At 34.3% G+C, this 20480-nt stretch overlaps 1 protein-coding gene across 2 annotated transcripts in view; it reads right to left on the bottom strand.

The window, feature by feature from the left end:
• Window positions 1-2730: 2730 nt before the first annotated feature.
• The window catches only part of LOC129800905 (uncharacterized), a 71932-nt gene continuing 54182 nt past the window's right edge, over window positions 2731-20480 (bottom strand). For both annotated transcript variants that reach the window (XM_055845642.1, XM_055845643.1), the window contains 5 exons: window positions 16488-16632; window positions 9907-10199; window positions 4927-5109; window positions 3388-4858; window positions 2731-3318 (listed from right to left, as the gene is read on the bottom strand). In XM_055845642.1, coding sequence (XP_055701617.1) covers window positions 3148-3318; window positions 3388-4858; window positions 4927-5109; window positions 9907-10199; window positions 16488-16632 — 2263 coding nt within the window. In that variant the 3' untranslated portion in view covers window positions 2731-3147. The remainder of the gene's footprint in view (window positions 3319-3387; window positions 4859-4926; window positions 5110-9906; window positions 10200-16487; window positions 16633-20480) is intronic.

Genomic DNA, 20480 nt, shown 5'->3' with positions numbered 1-20480 from the left:
TTCATCTGACCCTAACTGTGTTATCACACTTCCACATTAAAATTTTAATATAATTCACATTAATTTTCGCTGGTGAGAGTCCAAATGTGTAATTTGTGTGTTTGAATCATTTTATATTCAAAATTTGATCTATTTGTTTTTAAAAAGGTAGACATGGCCCGCAAAATTTGATATAAATTGATTTATAGCATTAATGCGAAAAATTAATGGGATTTTCTCTTTATTTTTTTTTTAATGTGAAAAATATTTATGCTTTAGGTAAATTTAAACTTATTTTTGCAGGCCAAGTCCACTTCTTTATCAATAAATAGAAAAACCCCAAATATTAAGTGATTCAAATACACAAATAATACATTTGGACGCTCACAAGCGACAATTAATGTGAATCACATTAAAATTTTAATGTGCAAGTGTGATAACGCATTAAAAACCGTTTCTTTTTTCTTGTTAGCATATGAGTTAAACTTGTACTTGAACTTGAGAACTTTTAAAAGAAAGATTAAATTGGGTTTTTGGGAAAATTTGAAACATATGATTTTCGGCGTATGTATGTTTCGTCTTGCAAAATAAATTGTTATCAAAGCAACAAAAAATCCATGGTTCAAGTTAGTTTAACTCATAGTCTAATAGGAAATAATTTTTTTTTGACGTTAGATTAATCCACACTGAGTTATTGTGACTTCCGAAAAGTTTTTCTCAAAAAGACGTTTCCAAAAATTAGGTGTCAAGTTCCAAGGAGTAAAGGTTAAATAAAAATTTAAAAAAATGCAGTTCAAATGTTGTATTTATGCTTATTTAAGAGCTTTAATTGAAATAATTTTATTACGTTGACAAAAATGAAAGAAAACATGCTGTTATTAGGCTGCGTGATCCATGTAACCCCTTAAGGGGTTACGTAGGTCAAACTGACTAAAAAAAAGCACATTTTTCTCTAATATTTTTACAACATAATAAAAAGTTTATTTAAGTCAAGCTCTTAGGCATATAAAAGCACAACATTTAAAGTATACTTTCTGAAATTTTCTTTTAAAAATTCAGCTGTAATAATCTGATTTTCGGAAATCGGAGACCTTTTTGAAAAAAATTACGTTTCGATAGACAAGATTTCTTTAAATAAATTCATCCGAAATTCAAAAACCAAATATTTCCTGTTAGCTAATGAGTCGAACCAGTCCTTGATTATCAGCATCAATGTCATTTTCAACAGCATATCCCTATTGAAGTTGCGTCCTTGAACGAATGGCATTTTTGAAGTATTTTACTCCATGTTTCGTTTTATAGAATAAGTTATGACCAAGTAAACATAAAATCCTTCGTTCGAGGACTAGTTTATTCATCACTAATGTTTTTAATATTAGAAAACATAGCTCAATGGATGAATTTTGATTTCTTTTTAATTTAAAATGCAGAAAATATAGGTTAAATCTTGTTCTTTTTATGCCTAAGCACTTGAATTAAATAATTTTTTTATTATGCTATAAAAAATTGAAAAAAATCAGTTTTTTAGTCTGTTGACCCTCGTAACCCCTAAGTAGATTTCCGTTAAATAAAAATGTAAAAGCTGTAAATTTTCAGAAGCATATCATTAATTCTCTAAAGACCGATAGTCCTTTTTGCCTTGAAGGATTTCACAAAACGATATGTTAAGACCAATGTTCCATATTAAGTTTAAAAAAATATAATCCCCAAAACACTATTTGATGTTTTTGTATATGCTTAAAATTAATTTTATTTTTGGCCAATAATATGGGAGACAATGCACTAGTCCGAGGAACACTGATGATCGTTCCTTGACCAATACCTACAAATTGGGCATAGGCTAATCTCTCGTGAAAAGTAGGACCAGTTTGTATATATAGATACTTTTTATCTCATTTTATTTTTTATGTTTTTTTTTTACATATAAAAATTATGTACCCCCCCTCGCCAACAAACATTTGAGAATTAGCCCCCCCCCTCCTAACTGAAATCCTGGATACGCCCTTGCTACCGACCGTTTTTGGTCGTTTTTCCTAGTGCGCTCGGTCAAATGCGTCAAATGTCAGATCGCGGTAGGTAGGACACTCAAAAATTTTTTCTTGGAAAAGATGAAATATTAAAATTTATACACTGAAAAATAGTACATTCCATAATATATATTCGTATAACAGTTTTAAGGATCTGAAAATTTAAGATTTCCTTGTATTCGTTCACTTACCTTTTATAGCATATTTGTCTAAGCCATAACGATGATGATCATCTAGGAAAAGTGGGGAACTTTCAGACACGCAAAACTTTTGAAAGTATTAAACTGTGGAATAATAAACTAATACAGGGGGAGTTGGGGTGCCTTTGAATTAGTGCATCTTCGAAATAGGGCTTTCTGTTATTTACATTCAAAAGTGGTTTGTGGAGTTAAATTTGAACATGGTAAGGTCCGTCCAGTTTCATTAAAAAATTTAAAAAGAAGACTTTTTTTTAAAAATGGCCCAATTCCCCTTATATATGAAATATTCCATAACTTTTTTAATGACCAATACCAAGAAGAAAGTAGCTGGACTTAATTAACTTGAATATAAATTCACAAATTTTAACAAATGAGTCTTAAAAAAAACTTCAACTGTGCAAAACTGCCCCATCCTCCCCAACTCGCCAAATTATATTTCTTCTCCTCAAATTTGTTAAATACAAATTTGACACATTCTAATATTTGGGCTTCAACTTGTAAAATTAAAAAAAAAAAACCTCAAATTTAATTTCATTTATCGTGTATTTGCAGAACCAAGATACATCCTTTACATTTTAAATAGCTTTTCTTAGAATAGAAAGTAGATTTTTTTCACACTAAACAAAACAAACAGTCACACGATATTATTCTAAAAAGAAATCGAATACCGCTTTAAAAATATTCCAGATTATACTTAATGAAATTTCTGCATGAGGCAGAACTTCAAAAGCCCTTAACAAATATATAGAACCTAAGCTATAACTGCTGATACTCTTAAGAATCTAGTGTTTTGGAGAAAAATCAAAATCCTTCCGTCCCGAAGAGTGTTTTGCATAAGGAAGGCCATCACCGTGTGGAAATGTGTCGTAGAAGTACGGGAAATCCTATCGTTTGGGTTGGTATTGCACAGAGAGAGCTGAGAGCCGTGGCGGCGGCAGAGGTCAATAGAGACCCGATGGGAGGTCCGTGAGCCGCGAACCTTGGTTCGAGTGGGCGCGCATGTTTTCGCGCACAAGGTGGGAGCCAGAATAGAGACCTGCGTTGACGTGACCGGTCTTGAGTTTGAAGCCATTAGGTGCATGGAGGCTGCATGCTATTGGACTTCTCATTTTCTGCAGAAAAAAAAGACACGAATTTAAGGTTTTGTTGCAAAACAAAATGTGATGTGCAATTTGACTTACCATGTCCATATCAGCCATTTTCTTTTGTCCTTCTGGAGAAACTACAATGTCCACCATTGTATCGAGTCCATAGGACTGCATTCGGTCCATACTTTTGGACTTCCCCACCATCGGCGGTGCCTTTGAGTACTTAGCACCCATGTCACCCATAAAAAACACCCCATTGAAGTGCTGTGGAGGCGGTGGAGGTCTCTGATGTCGCCTTAGGAGACCCTCTTCTTCTTGTTCCCGTGCGTCCATTATAACATTCAAAATAGCTCGATTTGTGTTGTTATCGAAGCCGGGTCTTGCTCCACGAAAAGGGGATCCTCTGCTTACAGCTTCGTCCTCTTCTTCGCAATACGGTGTTACTTTTCCATCGTTTGGCGGTTGAGTTAGAGCCCCATAGTCACTCTCCTCAGCATCACTGGGATTCGCTATGAGATGTGCTAGAGATCGCGATTTTCTTGGAGGTTGCGGTAGTAAATTTACCGGAACAATTTCGCTCTCTTTGGTGCCACCACGACGTAAGTCACGCTCAGCATCGCTAACAATATTTTGCAGTTCCTCAATTACATCTTCAATTGTCGTAGCGTTATCTTCTTCCACCACTTGACTGTCATTTGCAGGAAGGACTCTTGGTGGTTCAGGACTCATTGACTGACCGGTTTCTGAACTACTTATACCTTCGTCTTCATGTTCAGAAGATCCTCCAGCGCGGGTTTTGGGTGGTGTCGGTGGAACTTGTCGTGGAAGGGCAATGGGACGCTTGTTGTCACTTTGAGGAGTGACTTTGACCATGGAGCTACCTGAACTACCTGAACTGCTTTGGGCATTTTGCAGACGAAAAACTTCCCTCTGGAGTTCAGCGCAACGTTCCTGAAGGCGTCTTTCCATTGATGTGAGCACAGCTTTCTCCTCCTGAACAATTTGGACACGTCGTTCAAGGATGACAACTTGACTGCGCATCTTTTCAGCCTCACGGGCTTGCCTCTGAAGACGTTCAACATCAATACGACCATCTTCCCAGCGTCTCACTTCCAACCGAAGTTTCTCCATCCAGGGTGCAGATGTCGGAAGATTTCTAACCATCCCAGCGGGATCAAATCCAGCTTGATGGAGTTCTGCTTGAATGTACACACGCTCTTGGACACCATCTGCACTCTCTAGGAATGTATTGAGGAAACCCAATCCTATTGTTTGCAGCTCACCACTTCCTCCACCACTATTCAGCATTCCCACGAGCAGTCTGAAACGTACTGGTTCACCACAGCGCAGCCTCAAAGTTGCCAGGGCTTCAGATACTGCACAGTGTCCTTTTGTGCCTGAATTCACAGGATCGCAGGCTGTTGTTAGAAGTTGAAGGGCAAGGATACGCGATCGAATGCCTTGACCTGTGGCGGCGGCTGCAAGTGGAAGGAGGCCAATCGGCGATGAGCCTAGGCGGATTCCAGCTTCAGCACTTCGGGCACAGCATAAACTGATGCATTGTCTGTGGAAACATAGAAGAATTAGTGGGATTATTTTCAAATGGAAAGAATTATTGATGAATATACTTACAAGCAAGCCAATTCATCCAAAAGAGCTCTTCTTTGATAAGTTTGCGTATTTCGCTGAATTTGGGACGTTGGGGTTGAGACAGTTCCACTTGCAGTACTAGTTTGGCTAAGTTGAATGGCTCTAAGGACGTCTAACAGGAGACTGACACCATCCAAAGGACTAGCCACTAGTTCTTGCACAAAACTAAAACAAGAAATAATTAATTAGATAAGATCATCCACATGCCGATTTTGGGACTCAAAAAACATTGCTGACGTTGAATTATTCAATTAAAAAAATATAATAACGTTATGAGAATTGTGGAGCAAAGGTTTTCAAACAATCTCCTTTGCATTTTTTCAAGAAATCACAAAAAATGCAGAGGAAAGTGATTTTCCCGTGAAAAACGACAGCAATTCGAATGATTTACAATGTTGTTGAACGAATGAAAGTCATGTGATCATTTGCATGAATTAATCTCAACATGAGCCCCAATACGAAGCATCTTTATCCGCTTCGGAGCCTCAAATGTATGCAAAATCCATTTTAATTATTTTCCAAAGTGGCATCTGCATTTTTTTCACTCGACTTTCATCACTGAACAAAGTTGTTGATGGGTGAAGGGATTGCTTTGAGATGAGTCAGATTAGCAAGAAACATTTTGTCGTGTTAAGTTGACAAACAAAACAGGGCAAGATTATCACTGTGTCTTGAGACCTTTGTGGGTCGTCTTAAGTTAAAGAAAGACACTTTTCTCGTGGGGGGAGTTTTGCTGTGGGAAATTTTGTAGCATTGTTTGGTGACATTAATTAAGGCTTAATATGAGATTATTCTCAGTGTTTAATTGCAAGTCACGACGACAGACAGGAAATTTATCTAATTCTTTTCTATAATATTTTCTGGAATACAAGAAACTGTTTTGAAATTCTAAAGATTGCTTGTAAATTTAAAACAGTTTTTTAATTGCTTGAAATTTTTGAACAATTAAAACGTTAAAATAGAATACATAAAACTCAAGCGGAAAGCAAATATTCATCTACATAGAAAAAGATATTTCGTAAAATTATTCGTAAATGTTTATGAATACATATCGGGGACTTCGAAAGTGCTCGTAAATCGTATAACCTACCAAAAAGTTCGTAAACGTTTGTACTTTTTCACAAGCATTATTCGTAACATGATCACTTGACGGGCATATTAGGTGAGATTCTTAACAATCTCACCTACTATAATCCTAACAAAATCTCATGTCCTCCGATTGGCCCCAAACTTTGCCAGAATGTGTTTTGACACTTCCTGATCACGAATATATGGATGGCTAAAAACCGTTCCCGTCCGTCCGTCCGTCCGTCCGTCCGTCCGTCCGGCCGCTCTTTGGAGCTTAATAGCTTCCAAACTAAAAGAGATATCGACTTGCGGTTTTCGGCAAAGGTTATATATCGTATGAAAATTGCAACTTGGTGCATTGACCCCCCACCCCCCACCCCTCCTTCCGCCATTTTGAATACCCCCCTTTTTTTGTTTTCTTAATGGCTCCGCCCCTATGGCATCGATCAGGCTCAAATTTTAGAATGTTATAGTTGGGCCTCAGGGCTTTCCATCAATACCAAACTTAAGGTCCCCCGACCCCCCTGACCCGAGCTATAAGGGTCCAAAAAAAAATTTCTTAAAATGGCCATAACTCCGGTTCTAATTGTCAGAATTTTAAAAATGGGGGCTTTTTGGAAAGCTCTCGTGAAATGCCACTTCCCCTTCTAACATCGCAAGTTCGTAAAACTACCGCTAGGGGCGCTATTATTAAAAAGAAAATTTTTAAATCTTAAAAGTTAAATAACTCAAAAATTCCTTATGCAATCGGGCTGAAATTTTAGTATGTTGTAGCCGTTGATTATACCTATCAAACAAAAAAACCTTAAGTCGATCCATAACCCCTGACCCGAGCTATAAGGGGTCAAAGTTCGAATATTGACCGGCCTCTATCTCCGGTTCTAATTAACATAGCGACCTAAATTTTACCTTTTTGGTTTCGTCTCGATGAGCACTTTCAGATGGAAGTTCAAAAAGTCACCATAGGTGGCGCTGCGATAGCGTCAAAATTCATCGAAATTCAAAATCATTTTTCTCAAAAATTCCTTTGTGCAAGTTAATGAAATTTTAGTATGTTGTAGCCCAGTCTAGGACGTTTCCAAAATGGTGCGTATGCGCGCTGTGGTTTCAATAGAACCGGAGATATGAGGGGTCAAAGTTCACGAAATTCAAAAAATCATATCTCTGGTTCTATGTGACCGATTTTGATGAATGAGGGCTTAAACGAAAGATCTCACCAAATGCTACAACTTTCTAGAATATTTGAACATCGTGGGACCAACATCAGGGGCGCTACAGTCGAAAAACCAATTTCAATATCACATAACCTCAATTATCTCGACTGTCGCTGAACCGATTTTGATGATTACTTCGACATAATTGTAGAGGACATTTGTCTCTACATTTCGTCCATACATCATTTTCCGCTCAGACTACGCTATCACTCCGATTTTGCCGTTTAAGTGTGAAAAAATTGATTTTTCCCATAATAACGCTTTGAAATCACTCAGATGCCAATTTGACTACCTCTACTCCACAAAGACACTTAAAATATGGTTTTAAATGGAAAGTCTCACAAAATACAACAATTCTTTGATATAGTTGAAGTTCAACAAATGAACACTTGGGGCACTCTGGATGAAAAAACGAGTTAAGAAACAAAAAACCTCGCTTATCTTGACTTCTGAGTAATCGATGAGATCATGTTCTATGGGAAAATTATAGAGAACATTCTGGTCTACATTTCACCCATATAACACTTTTCTGTCAGTTCATCCAAATCCTTGATATTTTGGTTTAAATACAAAATTTGTATAATTTCACGAATTTGATTCAAGATAACTGAATGGCGTCTCCCAACTTCAGCTCTAAATCGAATTTGCATGCACTCCGAGTTAGCTAACGTTAAGAATCTCACCTACATAAGCCGGTTAGGATTATCTGTCCCTTTTATTCTTTTACAAATATTTTTTTCGTAGGGGAGACCGGGGAGGTTTGAGACACTTTTTCATGTTTTGACTTTTGTCGAAAATCAACGTTTATTATTATTTTTATTATTTTATTTTATTATTATTTTATTATTATTATTCATCCTCTTTCAGGTGTCCCAATCATCCCCACGGGTAGTTTTGGTATTTAAAACCTTTAAGTAAAAAACAAGAGCGTATAATCTCTGAAACTTTTATAAATATATGTTCCCGACTATACTGTTAGCTAATGAGATAAAAAAGTTTTGATTATATATCTCTGATACAATTTTTAAGAAAGTGTTTATATAATTAAAACGATAAAAAATGAGGATATCCATTCTTTTAGTCAAGATACATCTTAATTTTGTTTACGATTGAGTAGTGGTTAAATCCCATTTTATTCAAAAATTAATGAAAAAATCGTCTTGTCCCACACTACCCCTGTCCCATACTTCCCCGGTCTCCTCTAAATTTTTATTTGTCACAAACTTTTACGAACCATTTTACGAAATGTTTTATTCTGTGTAACTAAATTTTACGAATAAATGATAAAATTTTACGAACTTTTTTTGTAAATTTAGAAATATTTAAGAACAAATGTTTACAAAAGAACAAAAAGTGCTGGTCAAGTGGTCATGCTACGAACAATGTTTGCAAAAACTTATAATTTTTACGAACTCGTTAGTGAGTTATACGATTTAAGAGCATTTAGTAAGTCCCCAGTAAGAATTTACAAACATTTACGAACAATTTTACGAGCATAGGGTAACGTGTAGTATTTCTGGACAAGGTGCTTTTCGGGACATAATATGGGTATTTCTGGACACATCAAAAATCCTATAAATATTTGTTCTGTTATTATTTTTAAGTTCTATATGAAATTTTAAGCTCTTTACGTATCAGATAAATATAAAACTTCTGAAATTTTATTTAATTTAAAGTGTGAAATACACGTGAATATTGTGCGTCACATTCCACTTTTTACAAAACCTTCAGTGTGGTCAATTTTGCAGATATCAACACAAACAGTGCTGAGTTTTTTCGATTTGAGCCACTATACAAGTGAAATTTAAACAAATTTTTTATGAAAGAATGAAGTTTAGATTTAAAGGCAAATAGTCAGGCTAATTGAAATTTATTTGCATAATAGCGATTTTTGTCTGTCCCGAAATACCCAATTGTCCCGAAATACACCATTCTTACTTCTTTACATTTTTTACTATTTTGAATAAAAAATGATGCATTTTTCAACATTTTTCGGTAAGAATTTTATTATGGATAGAATAAGGAACATAATTTTTTTTTATCAGCAAAGAAAGAAATAATTTGAGAAGTCATTAGGCTGTTTGAAATTCGAAAGTGCTAAAAAGTGTCCCAAAATACCACACGTTACCCTGTCTTATTCGTATTCTTGTATATTGTTTACTTTAATATACAAAGCACAATGTTTAGATTTTAATTAATTACTCCAAAAACATTTTTTTGTCGTAAATGTCTAAAATTGCCCCATCACCCTTACTAAAGTTTTCGAAACAAATTAATCAAAAAGACACTAAAATGTGCCTTCATTTTCAAACAACCTCTGTTTAAATTTGCTAAAGAATAAGTTCTAGGGAATTATCAGATTTTTAAAGACTTTCAATTATTTATAGGGAAGGGAATGTATTGTTTTCGAAAATAAACATTTTTATAACGAAAAAATAATTATTTAGCTAGAGTTCTGTATATTTACAAATAGTCAATACACAAAGAAATTAGCGGAAGTTAACTTGAATATGGTTCATATTCGTTTTGCAAATCAGTCTTAAAAAACTTCAACTGCGTGAAACTGCCCCACCCTCCCCTAAAGAATAAAGATCAGTTCACTAGACTCGGGAATAACAATTAACTCTATTATAATATTTTGTGTATAAAATGGAAGCATTTCAAAGTAAACTCTACCAACCTAGGAAAGGCTGCCCTGAGATCTGCTCGCAGTTTTGTGAGCAAATCCGTAATGGATCCAAATTGCCTCAGTGTCATCTCGCTATCAGTGTCCGAATTCGTGGGAATGGGACTTTTGTACTCTCCACTTCTAAGAACTGCGGCTGGCAAGGTATTTGACCGAATAGTATCATTGATTTTGTCCTCAGTGTTATCATAAATAGACCTTGAGGCTCCGCCATTGGGTCTCCGGCTGTATTTTTTCAAAGACTGCACATAATCCTCAGGATTGTACACAGGTGGTCTCTGATTGTCCTGCAAATGCAAAAAAAAAATATGCTCATGTTAAAATTTTCCCAGTAAATTTGTCCACTTTTTTCTTGGTCTTTTGAGAGAGTTTCTTGGAAGTTAATTACTCAATTAATGCACCTTTCCAGCTGGTTTGGAAGAAAAACTTTGAGATAATAAAATGAAAACAGCAATCTTCTCATTCAATTGAGATCACACCATTTTTTCTTCAGTCTGTCTCTGACTGGCAAAAAAAAGAATGATACATTCTTCATTTGCACGCACATCTGGCAAATGATCATTTGTGGAAGATGTGCTATAGTTCACGCCAAGTTATTACCATTTTCCCGCCATTTTTTCTCCATGTCACGTCTCAATTTGTACACGAGGATTAATCTTTGGCTTAATCCTATACAGAAACATGAAACTGACTTCAATAAGGAAGCAAAGTTACGCTTACTGACAGACAAATTAGAGAAAGATTATATTGTTCAAAATTGCAAGAGGGAATACTATTTTCACTCATCCAGTATCACAAAACCGTAAGGGAAGAGCTGCAATGATTAACACTGGAAGTTCGGATCTTCACGTGCATGACACTAATTAAAACTTTTTTTTGAAAACTATTCGCAGCTTTTCACTGATTGTGTCTTACCCAAAACGTGTTGCATTGAATAATTTTAGTCAAAAGTTAATTCTTAAAATGCGCCGAATAATGTTCAAAAAAGTAATTTTACTTTGATTACTCAATATTCAGAGTACCGATTCCACCAGCTTTTTTCTTAGAGGTTCTAAAAATTCTTCATAATAAAACAACTTTTTAATAGACTTGTAAAGTAAACTCAAATTACAATTGATTCAAGAACCTTTTTTCCTGTAACTTTACTGATTTACCAACAAAATGGGTAGAAATTTAAACGCAAAATGGAGTTTTTTTTATCATTGAATTAGTATATAAGTGGTTATCTTGAGGAATCAATGTTCAGCGATACGCACAAATAAGGCTGTTTACTGACTACTACTGTCTAGACAATTCGGCAATTGTGAAATTATTAAATTTATCCGTGATCTGAACCATTAATCTCGTACAACACACCATTTCACATTAAGCTGAGATAATTTCTTCTTATCCAAGACGTTATACTAGACTAAAGCATGTCCACGATAAAATTGTTCACAATGAATATGTTTCAAAAATAAAAACTACATAATATAAAAAAAAGAAAAATGTTTTTTTTTTAACTTTACTTCATTGTAGATTACTTATATATACACTGGGGCGGAATGATAACTTTTCGATACTATCGAATCGACAGTATCGATTAATCTATATCTGTTAGATGAAGTGAATGTTGACTTTCTGCGGATAGTTGGGCCATTCATTTTGACGTTCTTACACGAATGTGGCTGTTGATAAACATCTCTATTAGCTACAGGAAGTGCAGCTATCGTTTAAATTTTTCAGAATCGATTTGTCGATAGTATCGAAAATAAGTTATATCGCCCCTGGTCTTTTTTATCCAAGTTTTTGACTAACAAAATTTTGCAGATTCTTCTTGATTCCTCTCATCAAGATCATCATTGCGGTCCTTGACCCTTTTATTCCACTTTTTCATAAAGTCCTCGATGTTCTGTATATAGGGTATAGGTTTAGTCTTCTTATTCAGCTCCTTTTTAACAAAAGCCCTATATCTCTCAATGGCATAAATATTAGGAGTTTTTGATGGATTCATCTCCTTGTTTACGTAACGGATATCATTTTTCTCGTATCATTCTTTGGTTGCCTTTGAGTAATGACATGACACCAAATCTGGTCAAAAGATCGGGTGTATATTATAACTTCTGTACAGGGGCAACGGTCATTTTTGGAGACAGTCTGTGATGGAAACGGTCAAGTTTATGCTACCCTGCATAAAAAATGTCTTGCTCTGACTTCCACATGTGCAGATCTCTATCCAAACCAGGGGGTGACATTAGCTCTGAAAAATGCGACCAGTTTTAGTGTAATTTTTTCCCTGTTTTCGTACACATTTCACGAGATATCTTCAAAACTACGTAGATTTCCAATTTAGGGTTTTCGGTTGCCTCTTCGTTATTAAAACTCTCCGGCTCCCGAATTTACAACAAAAATTTATCATATGATATTGTCATATTGTTGCAGAATTCCCCTACTGGGCAGTGGTTTTAGTGTCTAGGAATCGAAAAATCACCCTCCGAGCGATCTGGAGTGAAGGATTTGTGAGTTTTCCAAGGTCTACATAAATTGATTTCAGGATTTTGGAAATACGTGTAAACGATGAGTTTTCTTCTATTCTCGGATTTCAGTGAAAATGCACGGAAGTTGATGGGAGTTTTACCAAAAGAATCTTAAAAACATGCTTTATAATGTTTACAAATGCACAGCTAATGACATGTATCATCAAAATGTCACATGATTAAAAAACATTTTTATCATGGACACATCTTAGCTTTATAAAATGCAGTAACCAACCAACCAAAAATCGTAACCGTAGGAAACCGGATACATGATACTATTTATTCAATTTAGCTATTGAACTATAAATTTATCCATAAGGAATGTAAATGATCTTGTACAACACATCATTCTTCTGTACATATATAGAATAGAGTTACTTTTATTTAAAAAAAAAATAACTCAAGTTCATTTTAAGTGTGTCTTCTCCGCTTAGAAGCCAAACGGTTACAGATATCGTCGTCAAATCCTCAAGATGACCACCAATAAAAGGTGGAAACTAAAATATCATGCTGTTTTTGAAAAATGATTTTCAAATGTAATTATTTTCTTAGAAAGAGAAAATAACTTATGATACCCATCAGGGAAATGCATAAAAATGCTTTTAGTCATTGTGTTATACCATTAAATGTATCAGAAAAACCCCTAATAACATTAAAAAAAAAATAAAATAAAATAAAACATGCAAAATGAAGTTAGTTGTGCTCGCTTAAAAGAAAATATTTCTCTCACTCCATTGCACATTAAAACATCAAAGTCAATCAACCAAAATCAACACTGGTGGGCAATTTGTGGTTGTATGATCGCGATCGTATAGCTTAAAGAAAAATTTCCAAGTGAATGCAGAAAAGTGCAAGATCGCAGTCAATTAGAGAGAAAATTATGAAATGTACTACAAGAGTAGCAATTTTCTTTCATTGTTCAACGCATCAACCTCCAGTGCGTTTCTAGCTGAACAAGTATTTAAAAAAAAATGCTTGAAAAATGAAGACGCACTATACAAACATAAGTAGAAATTTTATTCATCTCACCACCCACTTCAGGTGGGAATGGAAAATCGTAGACAATTCACATCATTTGATAATTGTCGAGACTTCATGATGTCAAAAAGGGCTGAGAATTTGCCATAAATATTAAATATGGAATTGAATTGCAGGCTAATGAAAAACAATCAGAGCTCGGTAATAATTCATACTATTTTTATTCTCGAGAATTCTTATATTTTGTGTAATTATTTATCCATTTAGGACACCAACTAGCACGAAAATTTATCTCAGAAACAGGTGTTCAAAAATGTCATCAACGCAACAATTTCTCATTCAATAGGTGATCATCATAAACATTACCACCGGTCACTCGATCACTTAATCACAAGATTATTAAAGCAAAATCTCTCATCCATTCAATTCTTTCGATCACCTCGATCACCTCGATCACTGATCCCAAAAAATTAATTCAATCAGTCAAAATCTCAACTTTTTGTGATGAATCAATGTGCCCCCTTTTTTTTTTGCTAATTTCTGCACATAAAAACTATTAACAATTAATCTCATGCCAGGTGAGGTGTGAATGATAGCTGAAAGATTGACTTTCACTGCTTCCATTGTCATTTAGATCAGTTTCAGCGCGCGATCGAAATGATATTATTGCATTCGTGCAGACAGCCATCCAAACGATGATTTGTGGTTTTTATAGCTTTGTTTCAATCAAACTAATTAAATTTTCTAACAGTTTAATAAAACTTTGAGATAATCTTTCCACAGAAAAATTACTCTCAAAATGTTTCAACAAAACTTCATTTAAAATCAATTAAGAAATTAACCGAGATTATGAAGATTAACCTCAGAAATATGCAAGTATTCAATTAAGACTATTACTTTTGTTTTTAATTTTAACTTCAAAAGGGAAGGCTTTCATGGCCTAAACAAATTCAGGATTTTGCTTTGGGTCGTCTTGGGATCGACTTTAAACCATTTTCTGAAGTGTCAGAGGATCGACTAGCATGGGCTGCTAACCAGGATGTCCTGGGTCCGCTACCCCGGCCGATAGGGATACGCGGTTAAAAATTATAATCAACTATAGCAGTAATAAGGTTTTAGTCCAGTTCTAGAATCTCTTAAAATCCTAAATAACAATCAGTTTTTGTTTTTCAAAAAATGTATTATTATCTAACCTTTTGCTAAAATTTTACCAAATCTTGTTTGATAAAAAATTAGAGGAGTTACACAATCTGCCTGGCTAAATCTTAGGTCTACTGCCCGTATAAGCTTTTCTGATAAAGCTTAAAGGAGAGACTACGGCAAAATTATTCACGGATGGTTTTAGATATTGGGATGTTATAGTTTGCCTTACAAGGAATATTGAGGAAATCATAATTTTATTAAAGTAAATATCTCTCTTTCTATTATTTAAAATATTTGTAAACCTGATACCGACATTTTTTGTGAATTGTACGTAATGAAAAATTTCATTTGCTGACTAATTTTGCTCCAGTCTCACCTATTCATAATTTTAACATTGCTTTCTATACTGAGAATACTTGAATTGAATAGTATGTTTAATATAATACATACACAGAAAAAAAAAATATTTCGTAAAAATTTTCGTAAATTTTGTTAATTTTTACTGGTGACTTACGAAAAACTCGTAAATCGTGTAATCCACAAACAAATTCGTAAAAGTTCGTACTTTTTTTACAAAAATCGTTCGTAACATGACCACTTGATGAGCATTATTTGCTCTTTTACAAATATTTGTTCGTAAACACATAGAAAAGTGTTCGTAAAATTTTGTCATTGATCGTAAAGTTTGCCAGATAAACAAAAACGTACGAACAAGTGTTTGTAAAAGAATTTTAAAAAAAAATCTCGTCAAGTGATTATGTATGAAGGGGTCCCGGTCAAAATCCCGAAAGCCAAAATCCCGAATGGGCCACAATCCCGAAAGCCAAAATCCCGAATGGGCCAAAATTCCGAAAGCCAAAATCCCGAATGGGCCAAAATCCCGAAAGCCAAAATCCCGAATTCTTTAAAGTGTCATAGCTACTCCCACGATTGCACCCGCGCTTGCTGGAGGCAAAGAGAAACTTTCTGTGTCTTGCGAAATTATTCTAAACATTTTCCCCCATATAATTTCATCCGTTTCAGGATTTTGAATATTCGGGATTTTGGCTTTCGGGATTTTGGCGTTCGGGATTTTGGGCTTTTCGGAATTTTGGCGTTCGGGGCGTTCGGGATTTTGGAGTTCGAGATTTTGGCTTTCGGGATTTTGGCGTTCGGGATTTTAACTTTCGGAATTTTGGCCTTTTCGGGATTTTGGCGTTCGGGCTTTTGGCTTTCGGGATTTTGGCTTTCTGGGATTTGGCCTTTTCGGGATTTTGGCTTTCAGGATTTTGGCGTTCGGGATTTTGGATTTCGGGATTTTTGCTTTCGGGATTTTGGCTACCACCGGTATGAACAACATTTGTAAAAAAAGGAAAAACTCTTACGACATTTTTTGTAAGTTGTACATGATTTACGAGCATTTCTTAAGTCCCCAAAAAGGGAAATCACAAACATTTACGAACATTTTTGCGAAATATTTTTTTAAATGTAGGCATTCTAGATTCTAGACTGTGCTAAACCTCTAGTCTCAATACGGCTCTCTACTAAAAATTTGACGGTCAGTGTAATTATACCATTTTACAAAATATTGTTAAATTTCACAAAAAAAACGTCTTCTGAATAATTTTTTATTTTTGGAAATTGCAATTAAAAATTAAGGTATTTAAATAAAATATTATAAACTAATTACTCAAGTTCAATTAAAAGACAAGAGAATGTTAGGTAGGGGGAGGTGGGGCTCTTTTGAGCTGTGGGGCTACATTGCTATACGATTTTTTCATATATTTGTAAAGGAAGCTGCGTCTTACCATAATTTCATTTAGATTACCAATTGTATTTATACTACATTACGTAGAAGCGCGGTTTTCTTTAGAAATATGTGAAAACATTGTATATCAATGTAGCCCCCCAGCTCAAAGTAGCATCACTTCGCCCTATACAAAAGTTGTTTCAACGAACCTTCAAGCCATTATTTGGTGGCCATCCGATGAGAATCTCGGAAGACATGTCCTGTGACGCAGACCTCATGAGAGATTGAGTGCCTGGAACACTTTTCCCGGCGCTAGGCGCCATTTGTCTCCTCCTGATCTCGTCCGTGGTCTCACTGTAAATAAACAAAGACAGCTCTTCAGTATAGGTCCATCATGCGCAATTCACCGGAAAAATCTGTCAGAATGAGAATGAATTTTCCGTGGTATTCTCAAATATTGCCACAGAGTGAAATAACAGCAAAAATTTGCTACGTTTCGCTCCAGAAATTTGTCATCATTGTCTCTCCCTCGCTTCCGTTCCCACTCTGATGTTTCACTTTAATGACCACCTGAGGTAGTCATCCATATGTTAGATACTTTCTTTCATCCATAATGTCTATCTGTGATTGAGCACTCAAGAAAATTTAATTAACACCAAAAATCACTTATTAATTATCTCAAGTTTTATCAAGAAAGAAAGTTTATGAATTTCTCTGCAGAGCAGGGTTTTTCTCTGGGGGGTATATTAATGATCTTGACTGATTCTAAAAATTTTGCAAAATCAACATTCGTAATTTATTTAGAACAGCTTATAAAAAAGCATTAATTCATAAAAATAAAATTAATAAGTGGTTGAGGGATGATCATATGAATATGATCGTGAGATTTTCTTGATTTCGTATTGTTTTACCTACAGCTGTAGAAAATTGTTGAGGGGAAATTAATGATTTTCAAATGATGGTGTGGCGATAGAAAGATATTCCCAACACCCACAGATGGACATAAGTATTAATATATATATAATAAGCCAACAATGGGAAGCAATTACGGTTATTAACACGCTTAAATTGTTGGTTTTCCGAGGAATACCTTGCGAATCCTCCCAAGAAATTCGATTAAAATCCCATAACAAATACTTTCCAACATCCATCCTACAGTCCATTCACCCATTCTCAGTATCTCCAGTGGAATTTTATTCTCTACATAATTTCCATAGGTATTTGATAAAAAAAAAACAAGAGAAGAATTCCCCTTCTTGTTTCGTTTATCTAAATTGCCCTATTCATAATATTTTCCATCTCAAAACATTAAATAGATGAACAAATGCCGAGAAAGAAGTAATAGAGGAAATTGTAAAGAGTAATATATATATATTTTTTCATCCAAAGTAAAAATGTATCAAAAATTATTCCTTTAGCGCATTACACATGTTTTCCGGTTGGTGCGAATGAAAATTGTGAAGAAATGCATTGAAATTTATGCGAATTTCCGTAACGATGACGCCATCATTTCAATTTCTCACCCATTCTCTTTGAAAAACATCAATTTTGTAACATTTTCTGCCACTTCTACACTGCACATTTAAGGAATCTCTCATGCTTCCCCACAAAGTTAATCAGTCAAAGAAAAAGTGTCACAAAAGATGGCAAAACATGCGAAAATTCGCGAAAAAAAGCATGGTTAAGAAAAAGAAAACATGGAATGGAAAGAGCATTTTTATCACCTTTTTGAGGTGCATTTTGCAAAAATGTGGATACTAAAGTTTGTTGTTTCAGTGATCACCAGTGAGATAACAAGAGTCTTTAGAGTTCATATAGACACTGAATAGGCCATTAAAGTAACGATAAAAATGTGCGTGAATTTTTTTTTCGTGTGTTTCTACAATGAAATTAATTTGCTCATGAAAGTTTTATATGGATCTCGTGAATATTTCAATGTTAGACTGGAATTAAAAGTAATTGCTTGTTGAGAATTCAAAAGTAACTGTGGCGCGAAATTTAATTGTCAAAATGACATTGACGTGGTGTCATGTGGTCCAGTTGAATATAAACGAACATAGAATTTCTGAAATATTAAATTTAAATTAAAAAATAGAATTTTAATGTCTCCGTCACATTAGACCGGGAAAATTTTATGAGATCAAAATTTTTATATCTTTTTTTTTCAAGCGTTTGGTATATATTTATCGCAGTCTTTGATATTCAAAATAAATTGTATTGAATTGAATTTGTGTGATGTCTAAAAGAAGAAGAAGAGTGCAAAAGACTGGGATAGACATATACAAAACAGAAAGAGTAGGATGTTTAATGACTTTATGAAATTTGTGTGATCTGAAAGGTGTGCCGAGCAAAATCTCAAAGTTACAAAAAACAAAAAAAATTTCCAAAGTACTAAAATTAATCAATTAAGATCAATTTCGCTAAAAGATATTGAAACAATATTAGGTGAGATTCTTAACAATCTCACCTACTATTTGTGTAATAAAACATTAATCAATGTAAAACTGTGATTCGTGAGGCACACAGAAGCCGAGATCTAGAACTGGAGAACCGCTTTGGGAATTACGATAGAGTGGGAGAATAAGGAGTAATGGGCCTAAATAACCTAAATAAAGTCCAGTTCCTAAATAGAGCCGATCCAGAGACAAATCTTATTAGGAAGACATTTCGTCCTTATACGAAAATACAGTTGATTCATTCCTAATAACGGCTTTTCAAGATCATAGGTTAAAAAGGCTCTAGAGAGTGTGTTTCTTAACCAAATGGTATAATATTTAGGCTTATGGAAAGGTCTTGGAGTTCTTGACAAGCTTGAACAGATTCCAATTCAACCAATAAGTAATTTTTATCCGAACAACAATTAAATTACTCCTAAAGCATTTTGGGCAATGCTTTGAGAGATTTATAAATCGGGTAAAAACCGTTGTGTAATCTTATACGTAATCGATGAGTAATTTTTATACGAAAATCAATTTTGTGGATTCTTTTGAGTAATGTATGAATCGGGTTAAAACGGTTAAAAACAAGTAAACGGTAAATAATGCGTAAGTTCTTTTGAGGTATTGCATCTAATTGCGTCAAATTGCATCTACACACTAGAAGCGGTTTTCGTTTCCGTCAAAAATTACTTTTTAAAAAAATTTGACGTTCTGCTCGCAATGATAGAAGAAATTTTCTTTAAAAAAAAAAGCATTTTTTTTAATTGCTCCTAGTGTGTAGATGCCTTAAGTCAAGAGTTCAAGCATTTCACAAAGCCTGGGATGCTTTACCATCCCTTTTGCTTAATGTATTCGGTGTCCCGGTTGGAATCGGTTTAGTCTGTTTAACTTGTTAACAATTTTATCATTTTATAATGTAAACATTCGAAATTCACTCGAAAACTAGTTAAGAAACAGGTGCTTTGCGAGATTCGGTTCATAATTTGACATTTTAAATACTATTTGTTTATTTTTAAAACGTCATAAAAACTATTTCGAAAAAGTCTTGGGAGTAAAGTTTGAAGTAAATATCACAAATCTTAAAATTCATAAGTAATATTCATTTAAAGGAGGGAAAAGCAGGATGTTCTTAAAGATTACGTTAGTTGTTTTTGTATTTTATAATTGTATAAAACGTTTAAAATAATTTTCAGTTTAGTTGAGTTTATGAGTTTGAAAGAAAAAATATTTTCAATAAACATTTTTTTTAAATACAAAAAAAAATGAAAATAATTACGATAAAATTTAACGACTGTGGTTGATTGTAGAAATCAGAAGCAGTAAAATAATTATTGCAACTTTTAGCTACTTAATTAGGTAGCTAAAAGTTACTGTCATTATTTGACTATTTTTCGAAAATAATTATAGAATTAAAATATAATATTAATAAATCGAAACTTGACTGAAATTCTTACACTTTCACTGGGAGATAGAAGCTATAACTTATAGGGGAGAGTAATACGGGCTTCAGATCTAAGGCTTAGCTATCTGGCTTAATTCCTCTAATTCCTCATCAAGCATGATTTTTTAGGAAATTGTTGTTTAAGATTGAATATTAAGGGCTTTGAAAAATCAATAAAATTGCTTGTTATTAAGATTTTTGAGACCTTCGGGAACTGAGCTAAACCTCCAGTCTGAAGCTGGTATAAGACAAGTTTAAGTATGCATGAATTTCAAAAATATAAAATTTTGGGATAATAAATTAATTATATGAGAAAACAATGC

This window comes from Phlebotomus papatasi, chromosome 2 (genome assembly GCF_024763615.1).
Source record: "Phlebotomus papatasi isolate M1 chromosome 2, Ppap_2.1, whole genome shotgun sequence".
NCBI classification, from domain to species: Eukaryota; Metazoa; Arthropoda; class Insecta; order Diptera; family Psychodidae; genus Phlebotomus; species Phlebotomus papatasi.
The sequence above is the reverse complement of the archived record's forward strand: the minus strand, read 5'-3'. Positions and strand labels throughout refer to the sequence as shown.